This window comes from Stylophora pistillata, chromosome 9, assembly GCF_964205215.1.
Source record: "Stylophora pistillata chromosome 9, jaStyPist1.2, whole genome shotgun sequence".
NCBI classification, from domain to species: Eukaryota; Metazoa; Cnidaria; class Anthozoa; order Scleractinia; family Pocilloporidae; genus Stylophora; species Stylophora pistillata.
In genome coordinates this window covers 31,797,556-31,818,380 of record NC_142527.1, presented here as the reverse complement: position 1 = coordinate 31,818,380, position 20,825 = coordinate 31,797,556, and the positions used below count along the sequence as shown (strand labels likewise).

The window sequence follows — 20,825 nt, the reverse complement described above, 5'->3', positions numbered from 1 at the left end:
AATATTTCATAAAGTACATTTATTGAAGATGGATTTTCTTAACAATTCTGTTTTAACGACCGCGGCTATTCTAAAATCACAACTACATTCCAATTCTTTAGCGAGACGTGCCGCACTTAACCTTTAAATCTACCATGGAAAGCACGGGTCGGGGCAGTTTCTAATGTATGACTCCACTTTGCCACTGTTTACTTGCATCAGTGTTGTGTACACGGTCAACTGTTGGAAAATGATAAAATTTCAATACAAGGAAAGTTAAACATCTTTTAATAAGAGAGTGGACGTGGCAAAAATCTAGCCTGTTACCGGCCTTCGGCAAGTAATACTTAGAAAAACAGGCACGATAGTAAACGGCGCCGATCAGAAGCAAACGTGTGAAAAAACGAAGGGGGTTTGGATGGGGTCATGTAATCAACGCGACCCGACCACACAACCACTACGGGTAGTACCGCGCCGTTTTACCAATTATTTTGCTTCGTTTTACCAACTAAACGCTTGAAATATGCTATGAAAAATCTCATTTCCCCATCAAGATTTGCCTGCAAGGTCGAATATAAGAAAACTGATGTCCAAACTCGAACACTTGCGTACGAAAAAAGGCACTACCGTCCAAAATCGGACACTAGTGACTTTTTTTTTAATTAAAGAGTGCAAACACAATTAGTATATCACCACTGATATTGAATTGGTTAATTTTATTGCAACTAAAATTATACTCTCACCTTGTTCAATACAGGTTGTGTGGAGAGAACATTGTAGATGCCTTTGAAGGACACGGCCTGATAGCATATATGTAAAAAGAAATTAACAAAAATATAAAAACAGAATTGAAAAGAGCGCTTATTTTACAAAGGGACTGTATCCATTAAACGCATAGGAAAACAAACCTCTCGTCCTGTTTTATTCATGCATGCCTTGCCCTGGAAATAGAATAAAAAAAATAACTAAAACATGAACAATTAGAAATTTTTGTTTTTAAACAGGAACAGCGTTTTGACAACCTCGTTCCCAGGGTCTTTCCCATTGTTAGGGGTGGGGCGGAGGTGGCGCGCCCCACCTCCAACAAAAGGAAAAGATCCTGGGAACGAGGTTGGCGTTTTGAAAGTTCTGCCTCCCCGATTTATTGAATAAGATAACGTACAGTTTTCCCGTGCGTGAGGAAATAGTATTAGAAGACTTTCGTAGCCCAAGGACTATAACACTTGAGCTACCCTCCCCCCTCCCCCCTCCCCCCTCCCCCCTCCCCCCTTCCAAAGTAGTAGTCTCTGTCTATCCCAATCCTTGATTTTCGGTCCCATTTCCTCCTCCGATGACAAGGGCGGGGCGGGAGAGGGGGGGTTCAAAGGAAAGACAGCTTGGATTACTAGCATTCTTGCCTCAACTAAATAAAATTACCGGAGTTCTCCTGTCATCAATTACCAGAGGAGGTTCCCAGTTGTCATAATTTGTCTCCAGAACAAACCACTTGTTATTTTCTGGATCAAGGCTGAAAGCATACACAGATAAAAATCACTAACTTACATGATGATAATGCACTGCAATACTAAGAGTAGAGAGAGTTCACAAACGTCTAGTTCATTGTGACAAACTTAAATAGAACTTTAGCAAGGAACCATGCAGTACCTCATCTGGTCTAAGCACTCAGTCCGAGAACGTGTGATGACCACTCCCTGAAAAAGAACATTTGTACCGAGTCTGTTACTCAAAAATAGACTTTATCACAGAGTAGCCTCATGTATGGCCAAAACTTTCTGCAACTCCTCTTTCTAGCCTACAACAAGAGAAATTAATCCATCACTTTCTCTAGCCTATAGCGATAATGAAAAATAATTGTGGATTGCAGAATTGTTAAAGAACACTTTCATTTTTAAGGAAACAGCAGAGGAATAATCAGATATCGGTTGATCTCTAGTACCAACTGAGCTTCGAATTTAAGCCTTCTGTTGGGACGCGGCAAATTTCAGCGGTTTTTTTTGCTACTCGTCAATCTCAAGGCCTATAGTTAGACCCCTACACTATCATGGGCCAATTACATATCAAGAGCCAATCAGATTCAAGAATTCTACTACGGAAACGATGGCTGAAATAATTTGACTAACTTATATATATGTGCACGATCCTCGTAGTAAAGCACTATTTAAGCACTATTTACTGCGAGGATCGTACACATCTACGTTTCATAACCGCAGTTCAGATATATGTATTTCATATATTCGTTGTTTGACTTACTTAGTTAGAACTATTCTCCTGGGAATAATACTTAAAATATATAGTCGTACTTGGGCTAAAAGGAGACTAATGTTTAGTAAATAAACCCCTTCGGGCGGTTGGTATGTCGGCTGAGAGATTGTCCGAAAAATGAATATTTGGCCGAGAAGCGAAGCTTCGAAATATTGAGGACAATCTCTTAGCCAAGGACATTATCAGCCGACATACCAGCAAGCCATAACGGGGTTTATTGATTTTATAACCATCCCATTCATTTTCACATCGCAATTAAACTGCTCGTAAACACAGTAAAAAAGCCAGTGGTGATCTGAGGGCGAATGCGCGTGATTGACGCAAGCAAGCAAGCGAAAATAACGAGTTTGGTTTCCTTCCATGTAAATAAGAGAACGGAAAAGTTGAAACTCTTGTGTTGACTATGTTTCTTTTTCACGGAAAAAAATCGGAGGACAAATATCGACACGGATGGGGGTTATTGCGTGATAACTGTCCTGTGATTTTGCACCACGTGACGTAAAGTAACCAATAAAATCGCTCCAAAATTAATGGGTGTTTTACAATATCTGATATTCCATATCAAACTTACGTTTAACATATACCTCTGTAGATTTTCGTGCATTTCTTGGTCTTAGCTTCTGCGAATTCGTCCATAAATCTCTTCGGAATCTACACTCCCGCTTCGCTCCGTTGACCGCCTTTTTGAAAATTGGCGCTCTTTGCATATTAAATTACACTGCGCATGTCAGGTGAGTAATATGTAGGCTTGGACCATCATTGAGGCAAATGTTCAGCTTTGGATAAGTTTGATATGACTAAAAACATTAAGAATAACGAAAGCTACCTCTCCTGATTTTGCTCCACCCAGAATGTAGTACACTTGGGCTATCAATTCGTTATTTGCCAGCATGTCCTTAGCCTGTTCGAAACTGAAAAACACCATAAAGAAAATCTGCGTAAACTTTTGAAATCAAACAGCAGGATCTCTGCTTCGCTCACCTTGGCGAAAAAAGAAAATTACAATACTGTGAATTTAATACCTGGTTGCAGTTTCCAGAACGTCTCGAGGAAGAAATGTTGACCACTTCGCCTTTCTATTACCGAGAATCCACTCAACAATACCTGAAAATTATAACGTGTTCGTATTATGAAAAAGTTGGCTGTTCTGGGGGAGGGGTACAAGGGTGACTCTGTGGTGTTTCAATGGCAGCAGCTTTCTGCGTAATAGAACAGTACTGGTTTTATGACGCTAATCAAATCACTTTTCCCATGGCTTGAACGACTTCTACGTTACATCGAAACAAAGTCCTTGAGGAGGGGTTATTTTAATAGTTTAAGAAGCTCTATGGAGGCAGTCAATGTCGTGTAGAGGTTGGTCTGAGTAAGGGTGGTTTGGCAACAAAAGTGGCAGGTATAATTAACAATAGGTAAACGACACAGCCTACATTATTGAGTTATGGATGCACGCGGGAGGTTGCTAAGCACGAAAGAAGCGTAAGAGTTGCGCGAGGCGATAGACGAGAGCGACTCTAGTTTCTTGAGTGCTTAGCAAACCTCCGAAGTGCATCCATAACTCAATAGTGTAGACTGTGGCGTTTACCATTTGTTTTATAACATTAATACATTACGGCAAAAAAAATTTTCTTTTTTTAACAAATCTTACTTGACCAGAAAAAAACAGGCGCGCGCGGAAAATTAGTCTGCATTTGCTTATGTCGGCAGGGTACACCCATGGGCAGATGGTGGATGCTGAATTGACCAATCAGAGCGTGCGCTTTACTCTGGTTATGTTAGAAAGGAGGTTTGACTATCTTGATAACCTTTTTGCTAAGCCACTGTGGTTATCGAATTAATTTTCTCTCAGAGTTCAGTTGTAGTTAAATTTTATTTTCTTACCCACATAACCACCATCCATACTAAATCTTTGATTCACAGTTAATGTCAGCACTCCCTATGAAATCAATGAGAGCGAAATTATGATGAAAAGATGACTAACTTGAAATCCGCTCCACAAAAAGCCTGGAAATAATAACGCTTATTATCCAACTGTGCTTCGTAAAGTACAAATAACGCGCGAGACGAGTACAAATATCACGCGATATTTGTACTCCAGAAATATCCGCGAAATTCGCCCGCACTGACTTAACAATTTGGCGTGTTAGCTAATAAATCTCTTATTAGAGGTTTTGTTCTGTAGTATCGCTGAGTATTTTTACTCGTTGTGTGTAATTTGACTCGCTTTACGGGCTCGTCAAAATACGGCACAACTCGTGAAAATACCTAGCGATACTACACAACAAAACGTCTAATAAGATATATACATTTGTAGCAATTGCAAAATCTACAAAAAATTTATTTTAGAGAAGAGCAAGATTTAGACGAACCTGACACGATAGGTTTAATTAACATTTGACATTTGACTGTCAGAGCACCCAATTGCGTTCCATTTGCTGCAAAGCAAACCTCCAGTTGCGTCATTATGAATTAGTGAAAGTCAAATCGCTTACTGGTTTTATTCCTGTAAAAACGCCCACAAATCCAGCATAGGTAACCGATTTGTAAACTGTTTGGCCATTTCTCTGAAAGATTAAAGTAAAGAATGCCCATCAATGTAGCTCTTAGTGGTTCAAAGAGATCGCCAAGAGACACAAGAAACAGGAGTGAAACTTTGTTGCGTCATAAGTGAGTTGCCAGGTTACTTAGCAAGTTTCAAAATAGCGTCGTCCGTTATAAATTCTTCTAGCACATTTCAAAAGAGTCTTCAGAAGGTGAGTGTACTCCTTGAAATCTAAACACATGGTTAGTCACATAGTTTCACTTATTCCTCTTCAAAAGGGAGATGAAAACTGTTTGGTTTCTGAAGGTAAAAAATAAAAAAGGAACGCTGCCCTTTCAGGGGGGTTCTCAAAAACTATGATGTCACACTTACCTGAAAGTCAATATTAACTGCAAGTGTTCTGAGAATCTCAGTCATCGTCCACGTGTTATTCTTCTCATCCCAGCTGTAATTAATATACGTCTTACTTAAGTTGCATTTGAATTGGACAAAAATGATGACGAATTCTGCGCAAACTCTAAAGCAGTTTACGTTTCGGTAAAACTCACCCCATAAAAATACCAAAGTCCATATTACGTGCGTGGAAAAGAGTACCTGAAGAGTAATTACAACGGTGTAAGAAAAGTCTGCAAGGAACAACAAGAATTTATTATATCAAAATGTACATTTTACAGTTAGGCAGGCCGGTGGATAGCTATGCGGGCCCGTGGATAGAAAGGCGGGCCCGTAGATAGACAGGCGGGCCCGTGGATAGACAGGTGGGCCAGTCTCAGAAGACTGATTCGCAAAAGCTACCAGATTTGATCCTTTCCCGGTTTGTATTGATGGGATGTTGGTCTAATTTAGGTAACCCCGTGTACTATGTGCTAAGCGTTTGGCTGCTACGTCTCCCATAACAAGGATATTTCTAAAAATTTATTAAATAAACTAAACGTTATACCGCACATCACGATACTCTCACAAGAGAAATAAGTATCTATAGAACAACGCTCCTTTTAGAGACATATCTGCCTATAAATCGATCTGAACCAGACTGTTGTTCACTGAGAGTTTTACGTTGAGCTCCAGACCTTTCTTTAAGGCAGTTTGCCCTAGAGGCAATTTCACACCTACTATTTCCTTACCTGATTTGTCCTCAGCAACAATAGATGTGCAAAATGCCATAATCTCATAAAAGATGTTGAAGAATAACATCTGGCCTGCATAATTGAAGAAAATTAGTGGATTACTTAATGTTCGTATGTATGACTATGACTTCCTACACTCAACCAAATTGAGTTTGTACGAAAAAAAGGTACTAAAAAATCCTTAGAAAACTTTTATGAGGACTACTTTAGGAGCCATAGTCCTTAAATATCGGATCAGGTCGGACCCGGTCGGATTTGGCTCAAAGTTTGCACATAAACTTGGTAAGGGTTTTAATCACGAAATAGATATGTTGATTCAATTATTAAATTAATTTATTTTATTCATTTTATTTTGTGTGGGAAATTAAGGCTTACGGTCATTTGGAGCCCCTCAGGGAGGTTGATCAAGAGCAGTTTTGTAATACCTGGGCTTCCTTTGCTTTCAAATTTTTGTATCTGTTTTTTATCAAATAAGAAAATTTGCAATTCTTCCTCTATGTTTTGAATAGTAAACTTCGTAGAAAAATATAAAGGGAGGGACTGAAACGCACCATTCAATTTACTCGGTTTTAGGTGTTTTGAGATCCCTGAAATATACCGTAAGCTCAGAAGCTTGCAGCACTGTTGATATGTCGAGCTAAAACTACTCTTTAGTTTCTAGAACAACAGCTGTAATAGGTTATTTGCTAGGGAAAATTCAGAGCTGGGTAGTTTTGATGCGCTCTTACACCTCCCAATAGAATATGATTCCTGCACATTTAGGCGCAGTCTCTTTAGAAGCGCGGCAATTTCTGTTCAAAAAGTCGATTTCTTTCAAACTTTGCTTATGAATCATTTTTAGTTTACAAATAATCGAAACCTTGGTGTTCCGAAATATTGAAAAAAGAATTATTTCCTGCGCCAAAATCGCATTAGCGCTTAAAGACCCATTTTTGACAGCACCGATCTTTAAAAAAGGTACAAATCACCGTGCTCGTCTTTTCACAAAACTCTTGTTTGAGGAATTTTGTTGGACAAATTATTGTGCTCGTCTCTTCACAAAATTGTTGTTTAAGGAGTATGTTGACATCCATTAATTTGATTGTTCTCCTTTATGAGAACAAATCACGTAAGCTCTTATTTTTTATCGGTTTTTGACGATGAAAATTATTTTTCAGCTTGACATCCACTTTGCCTTTACTGCCGCAACTGTAGATATGCAACTTTTCATCTCGACTCAGTTCGAAAGACCAAATTTTTCCCCATTATATTTTTATTCAGCCTGACTAAAATAGAAAAGGAGAAATTTTTTTCCTGCATAGTCAGTTCTGCCAGTTGCCCGATAAAGACCTTCCCGCACTCACTTAACTGTTGCCAAACGCTTCATAGTTGTTGCCAAACCCTCCTTAGTTGTCACCAAAAATTTCTTAGAAATCGCGAAACTCTCCTCATATGTTTTAGTCAACTTCGATTTAGTCGTCACCAAACCCTCCTTAAAGTGAAAAGAATTCCACAAAAATATTTTGGCAGTTGTACTCAAATCCAGACTAATTGATTTGTAATCCAACCCAATTCTCCCATTCATAGCAAAAATTAATTGAATCAATGTGAAACAGGTTGAAATATATTCCAAGAGGCTCGAACCCGGACCAATAAATCTGTAGTCCAGCGCAATTCTCGTGTCTAAGCTCCCAAACAGACCTATTTGATGAATCGATACGAAAGAGGTTATAATCGGCTCTTACCAAGAGGAATGCCAGCAGCCATGGACAACCCAATGATTTCCTCTTTGTAAGGAGATGGAAGAGTGAATACCAAGTAAGCCTGTCAAATAAAATTAATGCACTAATTAATCGTCAGCTCCTACTCACGAATCCCCAGATGTTTCTTAAAAGAGAAGACATTTCACACCACTTCCGTTGCTCGGTAGATCAATAGAACTTCTTATACAAATGGGAAATTTGTAGAAAACATCAATTTCTTTTGAATCGAACCCTATGGGTCAAGTTAGCAACAACTCCATAAATGTCGATTGATGTTTGCTTTAATTACATACCTAAGTAAGACGACTTATATCATTGTTTCAAGGTAAGTGCAAATATACATACCAAATCTTTGTCGAAGAAATCATACAGTTTTCCATTTAGGATAAAGCTTGTGAAGTTTTTCAGGTAGTTATTCACGTTCTGAAGCTTGGTAAGTATGGTTAGATAATAATAAGACAGCGAAATAAAAACAAACAAAACCAAATAAAATATAAATAGTTAAAAACAAAAATAGAGAAAAGAAACCATCAAAACTCGCGATAATGAAAATAGCTATCACTCCATTTTTGATCAAAAAGGTGCATTTTTACAAATAAATGATTGAAGGACGCGCGGCAACATGAGAACAAAATGTTTTAGATGATAATAAGGCATAATGATATTGGTCTGATATCGGTGGTGACGTACGTCATCTATGCATCTGTAAAAATACAATTCACGGATCAAAAGACCCGCGGCAACATGGGACCAATATGTTTTATATGATAATAAAGCATAACGACATTGATGGTGACGTACGCCATCTTTGCGTCTGTCCCCCAATAGATTGTTAGTAAGAACCAATTGAAATACGTCTATAATTCATTTTATCACATAAATTTCACAGACTCCACAGTCACTTTTATAGACTGACTTTTTGCTCCTATTTAACTGTGATTTCATGTTAGCGTTGAGGGCGACACCAAGGGCTGGTTATAGACTGACTTTTTGCTCCTATTTAACTGTGATTTCATGTTAGCGTTGAGGGCGACACCAAGGGCTGGTTAATGAAACGAGCCAGCGAAAGTTCTGGTACCTTAACAGAAAATATATAGCAATCGTTTTCAAATTATCGCCTCTCATTTTTTCTCCATTTCTCCACCTCCTTGACGGAAACTCACGGACGTTGCTGTTATCGCACTTATTAACCCCCCAGAGTCCATGTTGCTCGATCACTTTCCATATCTCCTACCTCTTTAATCTTCTTGCCGACCAGATCATTGTATCTTATCTCAGGAGGTAAATCAAGATTCACAACTTCCCAAGGAATCTCACTGAGGATAAATGCAAATTACTCTTTAGTAACCTATTAGAGCAATTTCCAATTGAGTGTGCAAAGTAATTCGAGATTGCTTTGGTTTATTTAAGTTTGTTCTGTGATTGGTCCAGAAACTTGAACTCGTGACACCCTCTTATCCAATCAAAGGCAAAACAAAACAATCACGATTTGGTCATTGGCGTTTTCCCGCGCCTCTAGCAGTATGCTGTTTTCATTTTGAGTTCTCATTAGCTAATGATGATGTAAACTTTGGTCGCTGGGATTGCCTCAGTTTTGGTTTTTCGACACCCAGTTGGAAACTGCTCTATCATGGAAGCACAGATTGTACTTAATCGCAAACTCTATCAAATCAAATAAAGACTCTGCTTTCTCTCTTTCTTTCTTTCTAAAAAATTCTTTCTCTGCTTTTGGTTTAACTGAGGTAAGAGATAATTACTCAACTTCACATTGGAATTAGATTAACAATCTACACTGTGTTTTAAATAAAACTGTGTATGGAAAATCTCACTTGCTGCCAGAGTCAATCGGAAAATTTTCTTCATCATCACAACAGGTTAAACCATACCTTTCAGTCGGTGGATAGGCCCCAGTAACGCACTCTTGATCCGAGAACTAAAATCACACGAGGATTGTGTAAATTTAGGGCACTGAATTTCACCTTATGACTGAACTCCACACAATCCAATTATAGAGTAACACTGAACGGTGAAATCTGTTCTTTAGTTCGATGAAATGTTGAATCAGTTGATTTTTTTTAAAGTTATGACTGAAGAAATGTTCACAAGAGCTTGAAAATACTCAAAAATACTTCGTATTATCCTGTTTTTAGTTATTCAATAGATCTACTTATTATTTGTATTCTTACAGAAATTATGTTAACTTTCTAATTGTGCACACACGTACACGTTTAAACGAGAACTTCTGTCACTCCTGGGTGTCACGTGTTTAAATAAAGGATTGATTGATTGATCAACAGCTTCCCACGGAGTCATGGCGCTTAGCCAAGACTGTTCTGCTTGACGACAACTCATTCCCGCTCCCAGGTCAATAGTTTGAACAAAAAATTATCTTTTATATATGTTTTTTTTCCATTTTTCTTAACAGGTCCGCATTTCATCACACTTTTATCCGTCGAAGATAGTAGAAAGACAGCCCCAAACTATAGGTCGGAAAACCTGCCTTTTTAAGAATCTGTACCGGTTCAAACACTAACTGAACGCAAAACCAAACAAATAGTTTTTCCACTCAAATCCTTTGATCTGTCTGCTTACATTTAAACACATATCAACTTCTCTGTTATTTTACTTTACCTTTGAAGGCGAAATTAATTGAAAGGACAGGAAAAACGTGAGCACAACCAAATAATTAGCCTCCATGACTGCTTTGTGGCTGCTCTGAAACTATCCGGCTTAGCTTATAACTGTTTAGTCATATGACAAAGTAATGACCTCGAGTAAGTCATAAGACTCGAACACAAGAATCTTTTTTCATTCGTTTATTTTTATTTTTTTTTCTATCATCAGTTTCCTTTTTGGTATCCAGTGCCAATGTAAATTTTTTGCTTTTGATTTCTATGGAAATCGCGAACGAAGTTCTAAAATACTTCAATACTTTACCGATTTGATAAATCTTACACTCGGGGCTCTTTCTACCATTTAAGAAAAAAATACAATGAAATATATGAAGTTCATATATTTCATTGTATTTGATTTATCACTTTCACGGGTTTATTACGAATCAACTTAACGGCCTGCTCCCAGTTGGCTTGTTAGCTCAATTGGTAGAGCGCTGCGCCAGTATCGCAGAGGTCAGTGGTTCGAATCCCGTACAGGCCTGATTTTTTTCAGGTCTGATTTTCGCTATTGCTTAGATAGCGCTCTCTACTGCGAGGATCGTGCATCACATGTATCTAATACCGCAGTTCAAAATATATGTAGTTCATATATTTCATTGTATTAAAAATGAAGTAAGTTTAATTTATTATCTAATTGTGTTTCGTCGAGTACAAATAACGCACGAGACGAGTACAAATATCACGCGATATTTGTACTCCAGAAATACCCGCGTGCTCGCACTAAAACAACAATCTGGTGTGTTGGATAATCAATCTCTTATTAGACGTTCTGTTGTGTAGTATCGTTGAGTATTTTCACTCGTTATTTGTTTTTTGACGGGGCTCGTCAAAATACGGCACAACTCGTACAAATACTCAGCGATACTACGCGAGAAAACGTCTAATAAGATATATGATTGAAGCACTTATAAATAACTCATAATGCATGTAAGACAGAAAGAATACCTGTATGATAATAATAAAGAGGGTAAGTCCTAAAGAAACAGCAATGCTGTGTCGGAGTGAGTTTTGTAAGGAAATTAATTCTGTGGGGTACGTTGATCATGAGAATTAAAGTTAGCCAGTTTAGAGAGGTTGTAAAGCTAAAGTGTGAAGCGTTAGCCCTTCTATCCGTGCTGGCGAATCAAACGTCAGCTTTGTAACCTCTCTACGGTGGCCACATGATCAAATCAGGTCATAAGTTAATTATTGTTTTGAATAATTCAAACCCGACAAAGATTTTGTTCAAATGATAAACGACGCCTTACTTGTCATACCTATTTTCAGAAGGAGACAGAATGGAACGGAATACGGCGTTTAAAGAGAGAGAGCCAACTATCATGATATCTATGAGCTAGGCTCTTAAGCGAATCGATAGTACATGATGCGCAACTAAAACTTTTAAAATCTATTTTTCAGCTCCATTCGTTTGCCAATCCCTCAGGAAAATTTACGATATTTGAATGCAGTCTTCATTCAAGAATTAGTTCGATAAAATATGTTAAGGAGGCTCACAAAAACTTCGTTATCTTTCAAAATCCACCGACTGTATCACAATTATTTATTAAAAGGATATCGAAGAAATGCTTTACAAGTTTTGATCTTTTTTTTTGACAGAAATGATGTTGTTTAAGGATAACAAAGCTGCCTCGTTAAAAAACAAAAGAATTTAAAGAACTGTAAGAATGAAAACTGAATTGATATTCTAATTAACTCTATCCAAGGTTTGCGTCTTCAGTGTTGGGATCGGTCCTTTCGGTGCGCCGGTTTCAATTCTGCGTGGGCTAGAAATTCTAATCAAAAACTTTTACAGCCTCTCAGTTTACGACCCAATAACTTTTTGACCCAATAACGTTTTTTTACAGTCCTGACAGGAATATGGCACGTTTCAAGGCCTTAATTTTGTTGATGTTTTGCCTGGTTTTGGTGGTGCAAGTTGTCATATTGTACTTAGAGAGTCACGGATGGAAGTTACATGTTACAACCCTGATGCCTGATAATTGGAATGGCAGTGACATGGAGGTTTCTAGTGAGTGAACAATGTGGAAAGTTTGAGTTCTCATTTTTTTTTTTTTTTTGATAAATGGATGCTTTTATGCATAAATTTAACATATGATTATTTTTATGATTAGCACATTTAAGTGCATGGCTAACGAAAGTCTTGGCCGCGGCAAACTTGACTGAGGATAAATGGGTTGGTCCCACGGTCCCGATTGTGCTCGGCAACTTTTGAGTAACTTTTGACGTTTGGGACAACTTTTGGTAAGTTTTCCATATAACCCCATGCATTAATTATGCATAGAGTGTTGCAAAGAAACCTTTATATTTAGTCTAGTCTTTATGAAATGGAATGAATAATTTATGTATTGGGGTTATATGGAAATCTTTCCCAACTTTTTGCAGTTTTAGCAACCTCGAGCAATTTTTACCTTTCTGAATGATTTTTAAGCCACTTCAAGGTTTAGAACTCATATCAAGCACAATAAAGTCAAAGATTTAAAAATGAAAAACGGTTTATGCAAATTTCTTGTATGTTTGTTACCCTGCTGGCAGAGGCGTTTATTTGTTAACTACCCCATACGGTTCACGTAAAAATAAAGTCCTCTGCGCTCGGCCTGTTAAATCTTCTTCGAGCATGCGCCTGGGAATTATCCAAGTTTGTGGATAATCTGATTTGCAAAACCGGTCAGAACCTGTTTTAAACACGTTTTTATGCGTACGCATCCTATTTAGCTATATAGTTGGCCGAGTACTACCGAGAACTAATTTGTTTCTAAGCAACAGGCCGCGCATGCTCGAGGAAGATTTATCAGGCCGAGTGCAGAGGACTTTATTTTTATGTGGACCGCAGGGGAAGTTAACAAATAAACGCCTCTGCCAGCAGGGTAATGTTTGGTAGGCCTATTGCCGGTATAGAACATTGGAACAGATTATTGGTTAAAACAACGCACAAAAATGGCTGTATTTGTTAATTTACATTCCATGAACAGAAATGTATGGTTAGAAGCCGCCTTTACTTGCGAATAACTCTTTAAAGCTAGCTTAGTTTATTATAGCGCAGAACGAAAAATATAGCTTTTAAAGTTTATATGAAAATATCAAGAAACTTATGAGTCACCTAATAAAATTTAGGTAGCAAATTTTTGGATTATTAACGATTTTCTAGCAACTTTTTGGCGTTCCGTGAGCAACTTTCCAACAGTTTACGTGCACAATCAGGAAAGGCCTAAAAAAAAGATAAGTTTCTTAAGAAGCTGCGTTGCCGCTTCGTTGGAGAAAGGGAGGGGAGGGGAGGGGGGGGAGGGAGAGACAAAAAATGTAACTTAGTCGCTGTAAAGTTCTTTGAGCTGCAGTTTCAAGCTTCAACCCTTCGTCAGAGTTAGCGCTCGAAACTTTATTAACTCTCTTTTGAGGATAGCGTGGTAAAAATTTGGATTTTTTCCGGTGCAGCGTTGAAAAATCGGTCAACATCTACATTTACATACATACATCTTGCAACATCTTCCTATTCGCAAATCCATCATTAGCCAACACCACATTTTTTACAAAAATTGTAAAATTTTCAAGTGTTGTATTTTAAATCGAAACAATTGAAAGGGCATTTCCATATATAGGAAAAGCCTTGTCAACAAAAACTATAAAATTGCATGTAAAATCTGTGACAGGCTTGTCACGCTGTTCAAGCAGGCAATAAGCGGGCGGAAACATGATTGGTTGCTGGTGAGACAGACAGTCCAGATGTGGAAGCTAATAATATCCTTTGCAGTCTTACAATTAGCGAAAGTTCCCACTTGTCTGTTAGATCACTTATAATAGTGTGTTACAAAATGAGGTGTTCAAAATCTCGATTCGCTGCACTTTTGTTGATTTGTGGCGTGGTTTTTGTAGTACAAATCTTTATTTTGCTCCCAGAAAGTTACACATGGAGACTGCGGTTGACAGCTCTGTTATCGGGGAAAGGGAATGGCGAAATGAGGATTTCTGGTGAGTGAAAGTTGTGAGAAGTCTTGAATTCGCCACTCTTTAGGTTAACTAGTGCGCTCATCCGTCAGTTTCTGTTTCTTGTCACGCTTAATACGCAAATAACTTACATGTAAGTGTAGTTTTTCAGATGGAAAGGTGAAAGATTTTTATCCATCCTCAAGACATCGACTTTTCGCGGTGTAATATTACTTCAGTTGGTCACTGAACTGAATCACAATTTAAGATCGTTATCACTGAAAAGTTCAATGTTTGTTTTTTTTTTTTATTTGCGTACAGGCGCTGTGCTGCTGATTATTTTGATAAACAGATAACTGTAGCCTTTCGCGCGTGTGACAAGTTAAAATTCTGAGGGTTTCCCGTTCTGATAAGATGTGGACATGTTTTTTCTAGTCTGGCTGATTTTCACTGTTTACCCTCAATTGAACGAACACCAGTTGACTTGAATGAAGAATGCAGTAGCGCTTGATCACAGAAATCAACTGAATAACCTGTGGTCTGTGAATTGGTCGAACTAATAACTGAAACGTGTGTCTTGATTGATCACTTGGCTCAACGTGAGAAAATGGTCCATTTTATTTCAAAAGCCCTTGAATTGGTCCTTGGTGTGTTTCACTGGCATAAACTTTTAAGATTCTAACCAGGCATAATTTGAATGGAAAGAAAAAGGTGTTTTTTATTTCGGATGTGTGCATTTTGTGTGATACAGCTGTGCTTTAAACAAATAAACTGGAATGATAAAAGGGTTTTCCTTACGGGAATTTGCGAACTTTTCTCTCTCTTTTCTGTATTATTCTGTGCCAACGATGATGTGCATTTGGTGGGAATGTTAGAATAACATAAAGGCTGAGTGAAAAACTATTTCCATGAAGGGCTATAGTTAAGCTTAGATGAAAGCATTTGTACGATTTTAGTCATCTTTCTTTGAATTTAGATTTAATAAAACAATTTTTTTTACCTGATTCTTGAAAAAAAAATGTAGTGAAGTTATCAGGTGTGTGTGATGTCTGAAAAAAAAGCTTTGTGGACCACAGGGGGGGCGGGGTTGGAATCAGACTTAACATTTATTAATCCACAAAAGACTAGCCATAATTTCCAGTAGTGTTAAAATACAAGTAACATCAAACTGCCAATCATAAACCCTAATTACAAAGTTTTCATGAATAGTGTTGCCAGTTAGGTGGAAGAAAATACTTTAATATATGCATACCAGAGTATCTAATTAGTTTCCAAGGAAAAAAGTTAGGCTACATTGGTAGATGAGTGAAATTATTAGCGTGAGTTCATCATTTACCCTCAGTTTCTCATCAAAAGAATCATTGTTAATGGAAATTTTGTGTACTATTTTTGTAGCTGTAAATGGGAAGTTTTAGTAATTTAAGGGACTTGAGACAAGATGGTTTCCAAAGCTTTGTAACAAGTCCTCCAAAATTTATTGAAATTAAACTTAAATTTAATTTTATTTAAAATCTAGGTGTAAGATAAATGAATCACTTTAGACTCTCATTTTTCTTTAAGGATGACCGTAAAGGGATACCTTAGTTGTTATTTTGCAATTGTTGTTGCAATAAAATATACAATCTGGAGATTGTAATTTGCAGGTACTGTTCTAGTTATCAGCTGAATGTTTTCTTTTTGCAGGCAGTAGAAAAATGACTGTAAAGAATTATGTGGTAAGTGGAAATTTTTCATATTTGCTCTTAAAAGTAATTTCCAATAAGTGGCCAGATTGCAAAGCTTCTTGATACACAGCATCTTAATATTTAGATATTATTTGAACATGAGGGCAGATCGACTTACCTTACTGTTGAGGTAAGAGAGTCATAGACGCTAACAGGATAATACATTCTCCAGGTTTGAACAAAAGTAGCTTAGACTATGATAATTTAAAATTTATCAACCAGAGAATTCTGTGTGGTAGATGGAGAATTCTCTGATCCTATTCCCATATGAACAGTGACCCGTATTTTGTGGGTAGACTGAACATCAGTCATATCAGACCAGCTCTACCATCAGACTACAAGTTCAACTCAAGGGCTTCATTCTAGAGAAATTGAACCAGTGTCAACCACCAGAGTTCCTTCCTTATTAAAGACAATAGAATTGGGAGTGGCTTAAGGAGCATGTCTGATCACAGGCAGCCCAAGCTCACTGCTAGAAAAGTGGACGTGACTCTTACCATGTTGTGCAGCGTTTTACATTTATAAAGGTTTGTATGGGATGTTATCGGTTTGCCTTAAAAGAGAGAAAAAAATGTCTTGTTTTGAAATAAAATGGACTTACCTTATTGCCTTGTTGTTTTCTTTGTTGATTCCTAGCGTCTCAGGCCATTTTGAAGTGTTTTTGGCGAGTTAGTGCTATGTTGGTGTTCAACTGCTAAAGAAAGGACTTTTCTTTTAGCAGTTGAATACCAACATAGCGCTAACTCGCCAAAAAGCGCTTCAAAATGGCCTGAGACGCTAGGAATCAACAAAGAAAACAACAATGCAATAAGGTAAGTCCATTTTATTTCAAAACAAGACATTTTTTTCTCTCTTTTAAGGCAAACCGATAACATCCCATACAAACCTTTATAAATGTAAAACGTTGCGCAACATGGAAAGAGTCACGTCCGCTTTGCTAGCAGTGAGCTTGGGCTGCCTGTGGTCTGATTTTTCTTACAATTTGTATGCAGTAATGTAACCTCTCTATAATGTTTTCACCCTCAATTGTTTATGAGAAACTGTTGCATGTACATGTGAATCCCTACCTAGCTGTGTTTTACATCTGGTGCATTCATTTTTGTCAGGCCACCAGTGAACAAAGACTGCAATCTGTAAAGGAAGTGTGTGGAAACATGCAAAAGTCATGGGATTCTCTGTCCAAAGTAGAAAAACAGATCTTGGGAAAACACATTTTAGTAGATGATGAGCACAGATTTTTGTATTGTTCTGTACCAAAAGCTGCATGCTCAAACTGGAAGAGAGTAATGATGGTGCTTGACGGTCAAGCGATTGATGCCAATGCTATTCGGAGAGTACTTCACAATTCGTTCACAGTGCTGTCAGATTTTTCCCCAGGAGTTATTAAACACAAACTTCGGGAATACTACAAGTTCATGTTTGTGCGAGAACCTTTTGCAAGACTTCTATCAGCATACAAAGATAAATTTGTCTTGAACAATACTGCTTTCCACAAAACATTTGGAACACAAATTGTAAAACATGCACGCAAAAATGCTCCAGCAAACCCAAAAGGAAATGATGTTAAAGTGGAAGAATTTTTACAGTATGTTGTGGACAGTCATGTAGAGGACATGAATGAGCACTGGATGCCATTTTACAAGTTATGTCAGCCATGTGTTGTTTCCTATGACTTCATAGGATCCATGGAGAATCTGGAATCAGATTCTACTCGTGTATTAAAAGTACTTAATGTTGATAAACAAGTTTCCTTCCCCAGACAACAAAGATATTACCAGGCAGGTGGGAAAGGATATGTCAAGAGCAAGAAAGTTTCAAATATACCCCCTGATATGATGGGAAAAGTTTTGAAAAAGTTTGCTTTAGACTACAAACTGTTTTCATATCAAATGCCCAACCAATAAAATACTTCATTCAAACTTTTCAAATTGACTAATTTTTCTTTAAAAAATATTGTGCATGCAGACTAAGGAAATTGGCAAATTATCTGTCATTCTATGATGAAAACCTATCAATTTCAATTTTCAAAGCATCATATTTCCATATAAAGTACAATAAAATATATGTATTGTTGTTAGGATGCAGAACTCATTGGATAATGTATATGGATGAAGGGTGAAAGTTTCTAAAGAAACTGTGGTGCTGTGTCGGTGGGGGTATCAAGGTAATTTGGTTATATCAACTAAGTTGAAATTGTAAATTGGCTACCATAATGAGTTAAAAAACATTTTACTCGTTACTGTGGCCAATTTAAAATTTTAACTTAGTTGATATAACCAAATTACCTGGATATGTATATGACCTACTCACTCCATGCTTGAATAGACGTTTCACAGCAATATTTATCTGAGATGGTTGCCCCTTTCAGAATAAAAATATTTTAACTGAGGGTAGATTTAATGTATTGTAGTTGTTCTGTTTGAAAAATACATTGGTGTTTGTTATGCTTTAGGAATTCTAAGTAACAAATCTCTTTGTCAACTGTCGGTTGTACAATGTTACAACTGATTGATTTAGCACCCCACCAAATGAGAGGAAACTATACCATTCTGAAGTCCACTTCATCTTCTTTTAATAAATGGTCAACATAATTTGACTATGGTTTTTTTGTGCTCAGTAATCACTCAATCTGAAACTATTTAACCCATTACACCCTGAGATCAGTAGGCATTTTCTCCATACTTTCCTCTGTACATTTCAATAATAATAATAATAATAATAATAATAAACAATATTTACAGATAATATCACCAGTAACACTAAGTTAATTAGGGTGGTCCTCTATCTACACCCACCCATCCCACCCCAGGGGAGGACATCCATCACACAGTATACTCGTGCATGGGAAATTAATGTCTCCTACCCCTAACCCTGCAGGAGACGGGACCTCCATTTATTCGTCCCTATCCAAGAAGACTAGAATATCTAACCATTTCTTGATGTTATAGAAAGGTAGCATATTCTCCTCATTTTTATTTTAAGACCTTGAGTGTTGGTCCGGCTGGGGCTTGAACCCTCTTCCTCCCGCACGACAGTTCAGCGCTCTATCCATTGAGCTAACCGGGAGGCGGTTAGCATTTCCTTTGGTACTGACGCAGTGAACTCATTTAACAATCAAGAATGCTTTGGTTGGCCTTCATTTCCTTTATTCTCATGATCTTGATGAATGATCCAGCAGTCTAATACTGTACGAAGATACTGGTCACTGTTAGGGATTAAAGAGATAACTTTTCACTAGCAAGAACAGAGGGATCGTTCTCTAAAAATATGCTCATACTTCTTTCATGAACAATGTGGAGCTGACACAATTGTTCATCCTGATGAGATGCTCGACATGGATTGGACATGTCATCTCCCAAGAAGCTTAATTCTAGTGCAAAAACTGCTCTACACTGGACACATGAAGGGAACTCAGTAGAGGCAGCCCCAAGAACACCTGGTGGCACACAGTAGAGAAAGAAAAGACCTGGGAAGGCTTCAAGGTCATGGTAAGGGACCGGCAGATGTGGAGGCCACTTAGGCGTAAAAGGGCATGAGTGAAGGAGTGAGTTCTTTCACGATTGGCTAGTGCTGAGAGTTTGGTCATCTATTAACTAAGGCAACATTCCCATTGGTTGGTAATTTTATTAATTCTCATTACTTGCTTGCTTGTCCAATGAAAGTTGTTGAATTTTCAGAAGTTATCTATTTCTCACTCCAGGGAGTGAATGGGTTAATCAGCCAAGGAACATTCAACTATAACAGGTAGGGCCAAGTCGTTCAAAGGCCAGTTAGTGCTAACCTAGTGTTAAATTTTAATCAAGATTTCTTTAATCCTTAATTTGTTCAAAAGTCTTTTTTCAGATAATTTTCTCTATTCACTTTAAAGCATCCAATCATCAAATTGTAGACAAAGAGAATTCTACTAAATTTTTCCTTTAAAACTCTGAAATCAGATTTCACACAAACCCTGGGTTATCTTAAACCCAGCTCTGGAAATTCAGTCCAGAAGAAAAACATACCATTGCCCCTCAAGTTAATGTCACATTAATATTCACAGTCCAGTCGTTTTTAACATTTACATTCTTTTTTAAAAACAACAGCATCAAAATGTACACTTACATTACAGTGAAACATTTGACACACAAATGTCCCCTTACTGGTTTTCATTGTTTGTGGTTTTTACAACTCAAACAAGTTTGTTTTACAGAAAATAAGAGACACCAAACAGTTTCACTGGTCTTGTATCTGCTCCACATGAGCTTCATTGTTTACATTTTTTGTTTGATCATTTGCTCTCCTCTTCTTTCTCAACATGGACACCATTCATTTCCTGACTGCCCCCTCCCTGTAAACTGCCATAACCAACTTGATTTGAATGAGACATGGGCTTCTCCTCAGCACACAGACCACAGCCACATGTTTCAGTGTAGTGCTTGCGAAAGTAGAAACTGAAAGATTAAAAGCATTTCAACATATCTTAAAAATATAGCTACTTTAATTCTCGTGATCTTTTCATTTGAGCAAAGTCTGGTCCAATTTTTTTTCTTTGGCCCAAAATCACTAAAAGTTTTCATACTTGTCCAATACACACAAACCTATCACTCACAAGTAGCTCAACAGCCACAAGCAGAACACAACTGCTGCAATGAGTGTAACCACCCAGATGCTGTGTGGAAAGAAAGAAGGAAAGTTGATTTCATCAAACATTACACTCCAAAGATCTTAATTTTGCAATTAGCTTCTCTATTAGGGATGGGGTGTTACATTCATGTTAAAACCCATTAAAATAAATTAAACAAGCTCCGAGTGGTAAAAAACCTATCTTTTATTTTATTTTGTAATCTTTATTGCTTCATTGGTCCAATTACCCACTTGGG

At 37.5% G+C, this 20,825-nt stretch overlaps 3 protein-coding genes and 1 long non-coding RNA gene across 7 annotated transcripts in view; 2 read left to right on the top strand and 2 right to left on the bottom strand.

Moving 5' to 3' along the window:
* Positions 1-4: 4 nt before the first annotated feature.
* Positions 5-10,406, bottom strand: LOC111334445 (acid ceramidase). The gene is made up of 17 exons (XM_022940180.2): positions 10,281-10,406; positions 9,536-9,582; positions 8,884-8,965; positions 7,995-8,078; positions 7,632-7,710; positions 5,905-5,979; positions 5,329-5,374; positions 5,153-5,225; positions 4,731-4,802; positions 4,120-4,174; positions 3,264-3,345; positions 3,068-3,152; positions 1,624-1,670; positions 1,396-1,486; positions 888-920; positions 723-779; positions 5-219 (listed from the first exon to the last, which is right to left on the bottom strand). The coding sequence occupies exons 1-17, from the start codon at positions 10,344-10,346 to the stop codon at positions 130-132; spliced, it is 1,164 nt and encodes a 387-aa protein (XP_022795915.1). The 5' UTR covers positions 10,347-10,406; the 3' UTR covers positions 5-129.
* Positions 10,407-14,011: 3,605 nt separating this feature from the next.
* Positions 14,012-18,557, top strand: LOC111334426 (carbohydrate sulfotransferase 14). Its single transcript, XM_022940150.2, has 3 exons — positions 14,012-14,287; positions 15,926-15,957; positions 17,073-18,557. The coding sequence occupies exons 1-3, from the start codon at positions 14,131-14,133 to the stop codon at positions 17,868-17,870; spliced, it is 987 nt and encodes a 328-aa protein (XP_022795885.1). The 5' UTR covers positions 14,012-14,130; the 3' UTR covers positions 17,871-18,557.
* Positions 18,558-19,570: 1,013 nt separating this feature from the next.
* The window catches only part of LOC111334440 (uncharacterized), a 15,006-nt gene continuing 13,751 nt past the window's right edge, over positions 19,571-20,825 (bottom strand). For 3 of the 4 annotated variants that reach the window (XM_022940172.2, XM_022940171.2, XM_088732803.1), the window contains exons 8-9: positions 20,555-20,614; positions 19,571-20,396 (exon numbers count right to left, since the gene is read on the bottom strand). In XM_022940172.2, coding sequence (XP_022795907.2) covers positions 20,234-20,396; positions 20,555-20,614 — 223 coding nt within the window. In that variant the 3' untranslated portion in view covers positions 19,571-20,233. The remainder of the gene's footprint in view (positions 20,397-20,554; positions 20,615-20,825) is intronic. The other variant, XM_022940173.2, reaches the window with a different exon arrangement.
* The window catches only part of LOC148724313 (uncharacterized), a 3,747-nt gene continuing 2,497 nt past the window's right edge, over positions 19,576-20,825 (top strand). The window contains exon 1 of the long non-coding RNA XR_015991577.1: positions 19,576-19,710. This is a non-coding gene — a long non-coding RNA (uncharacterized LOC148724313). The remainder of the gene's footprint in view (positions 19,711-20,825) is intronic.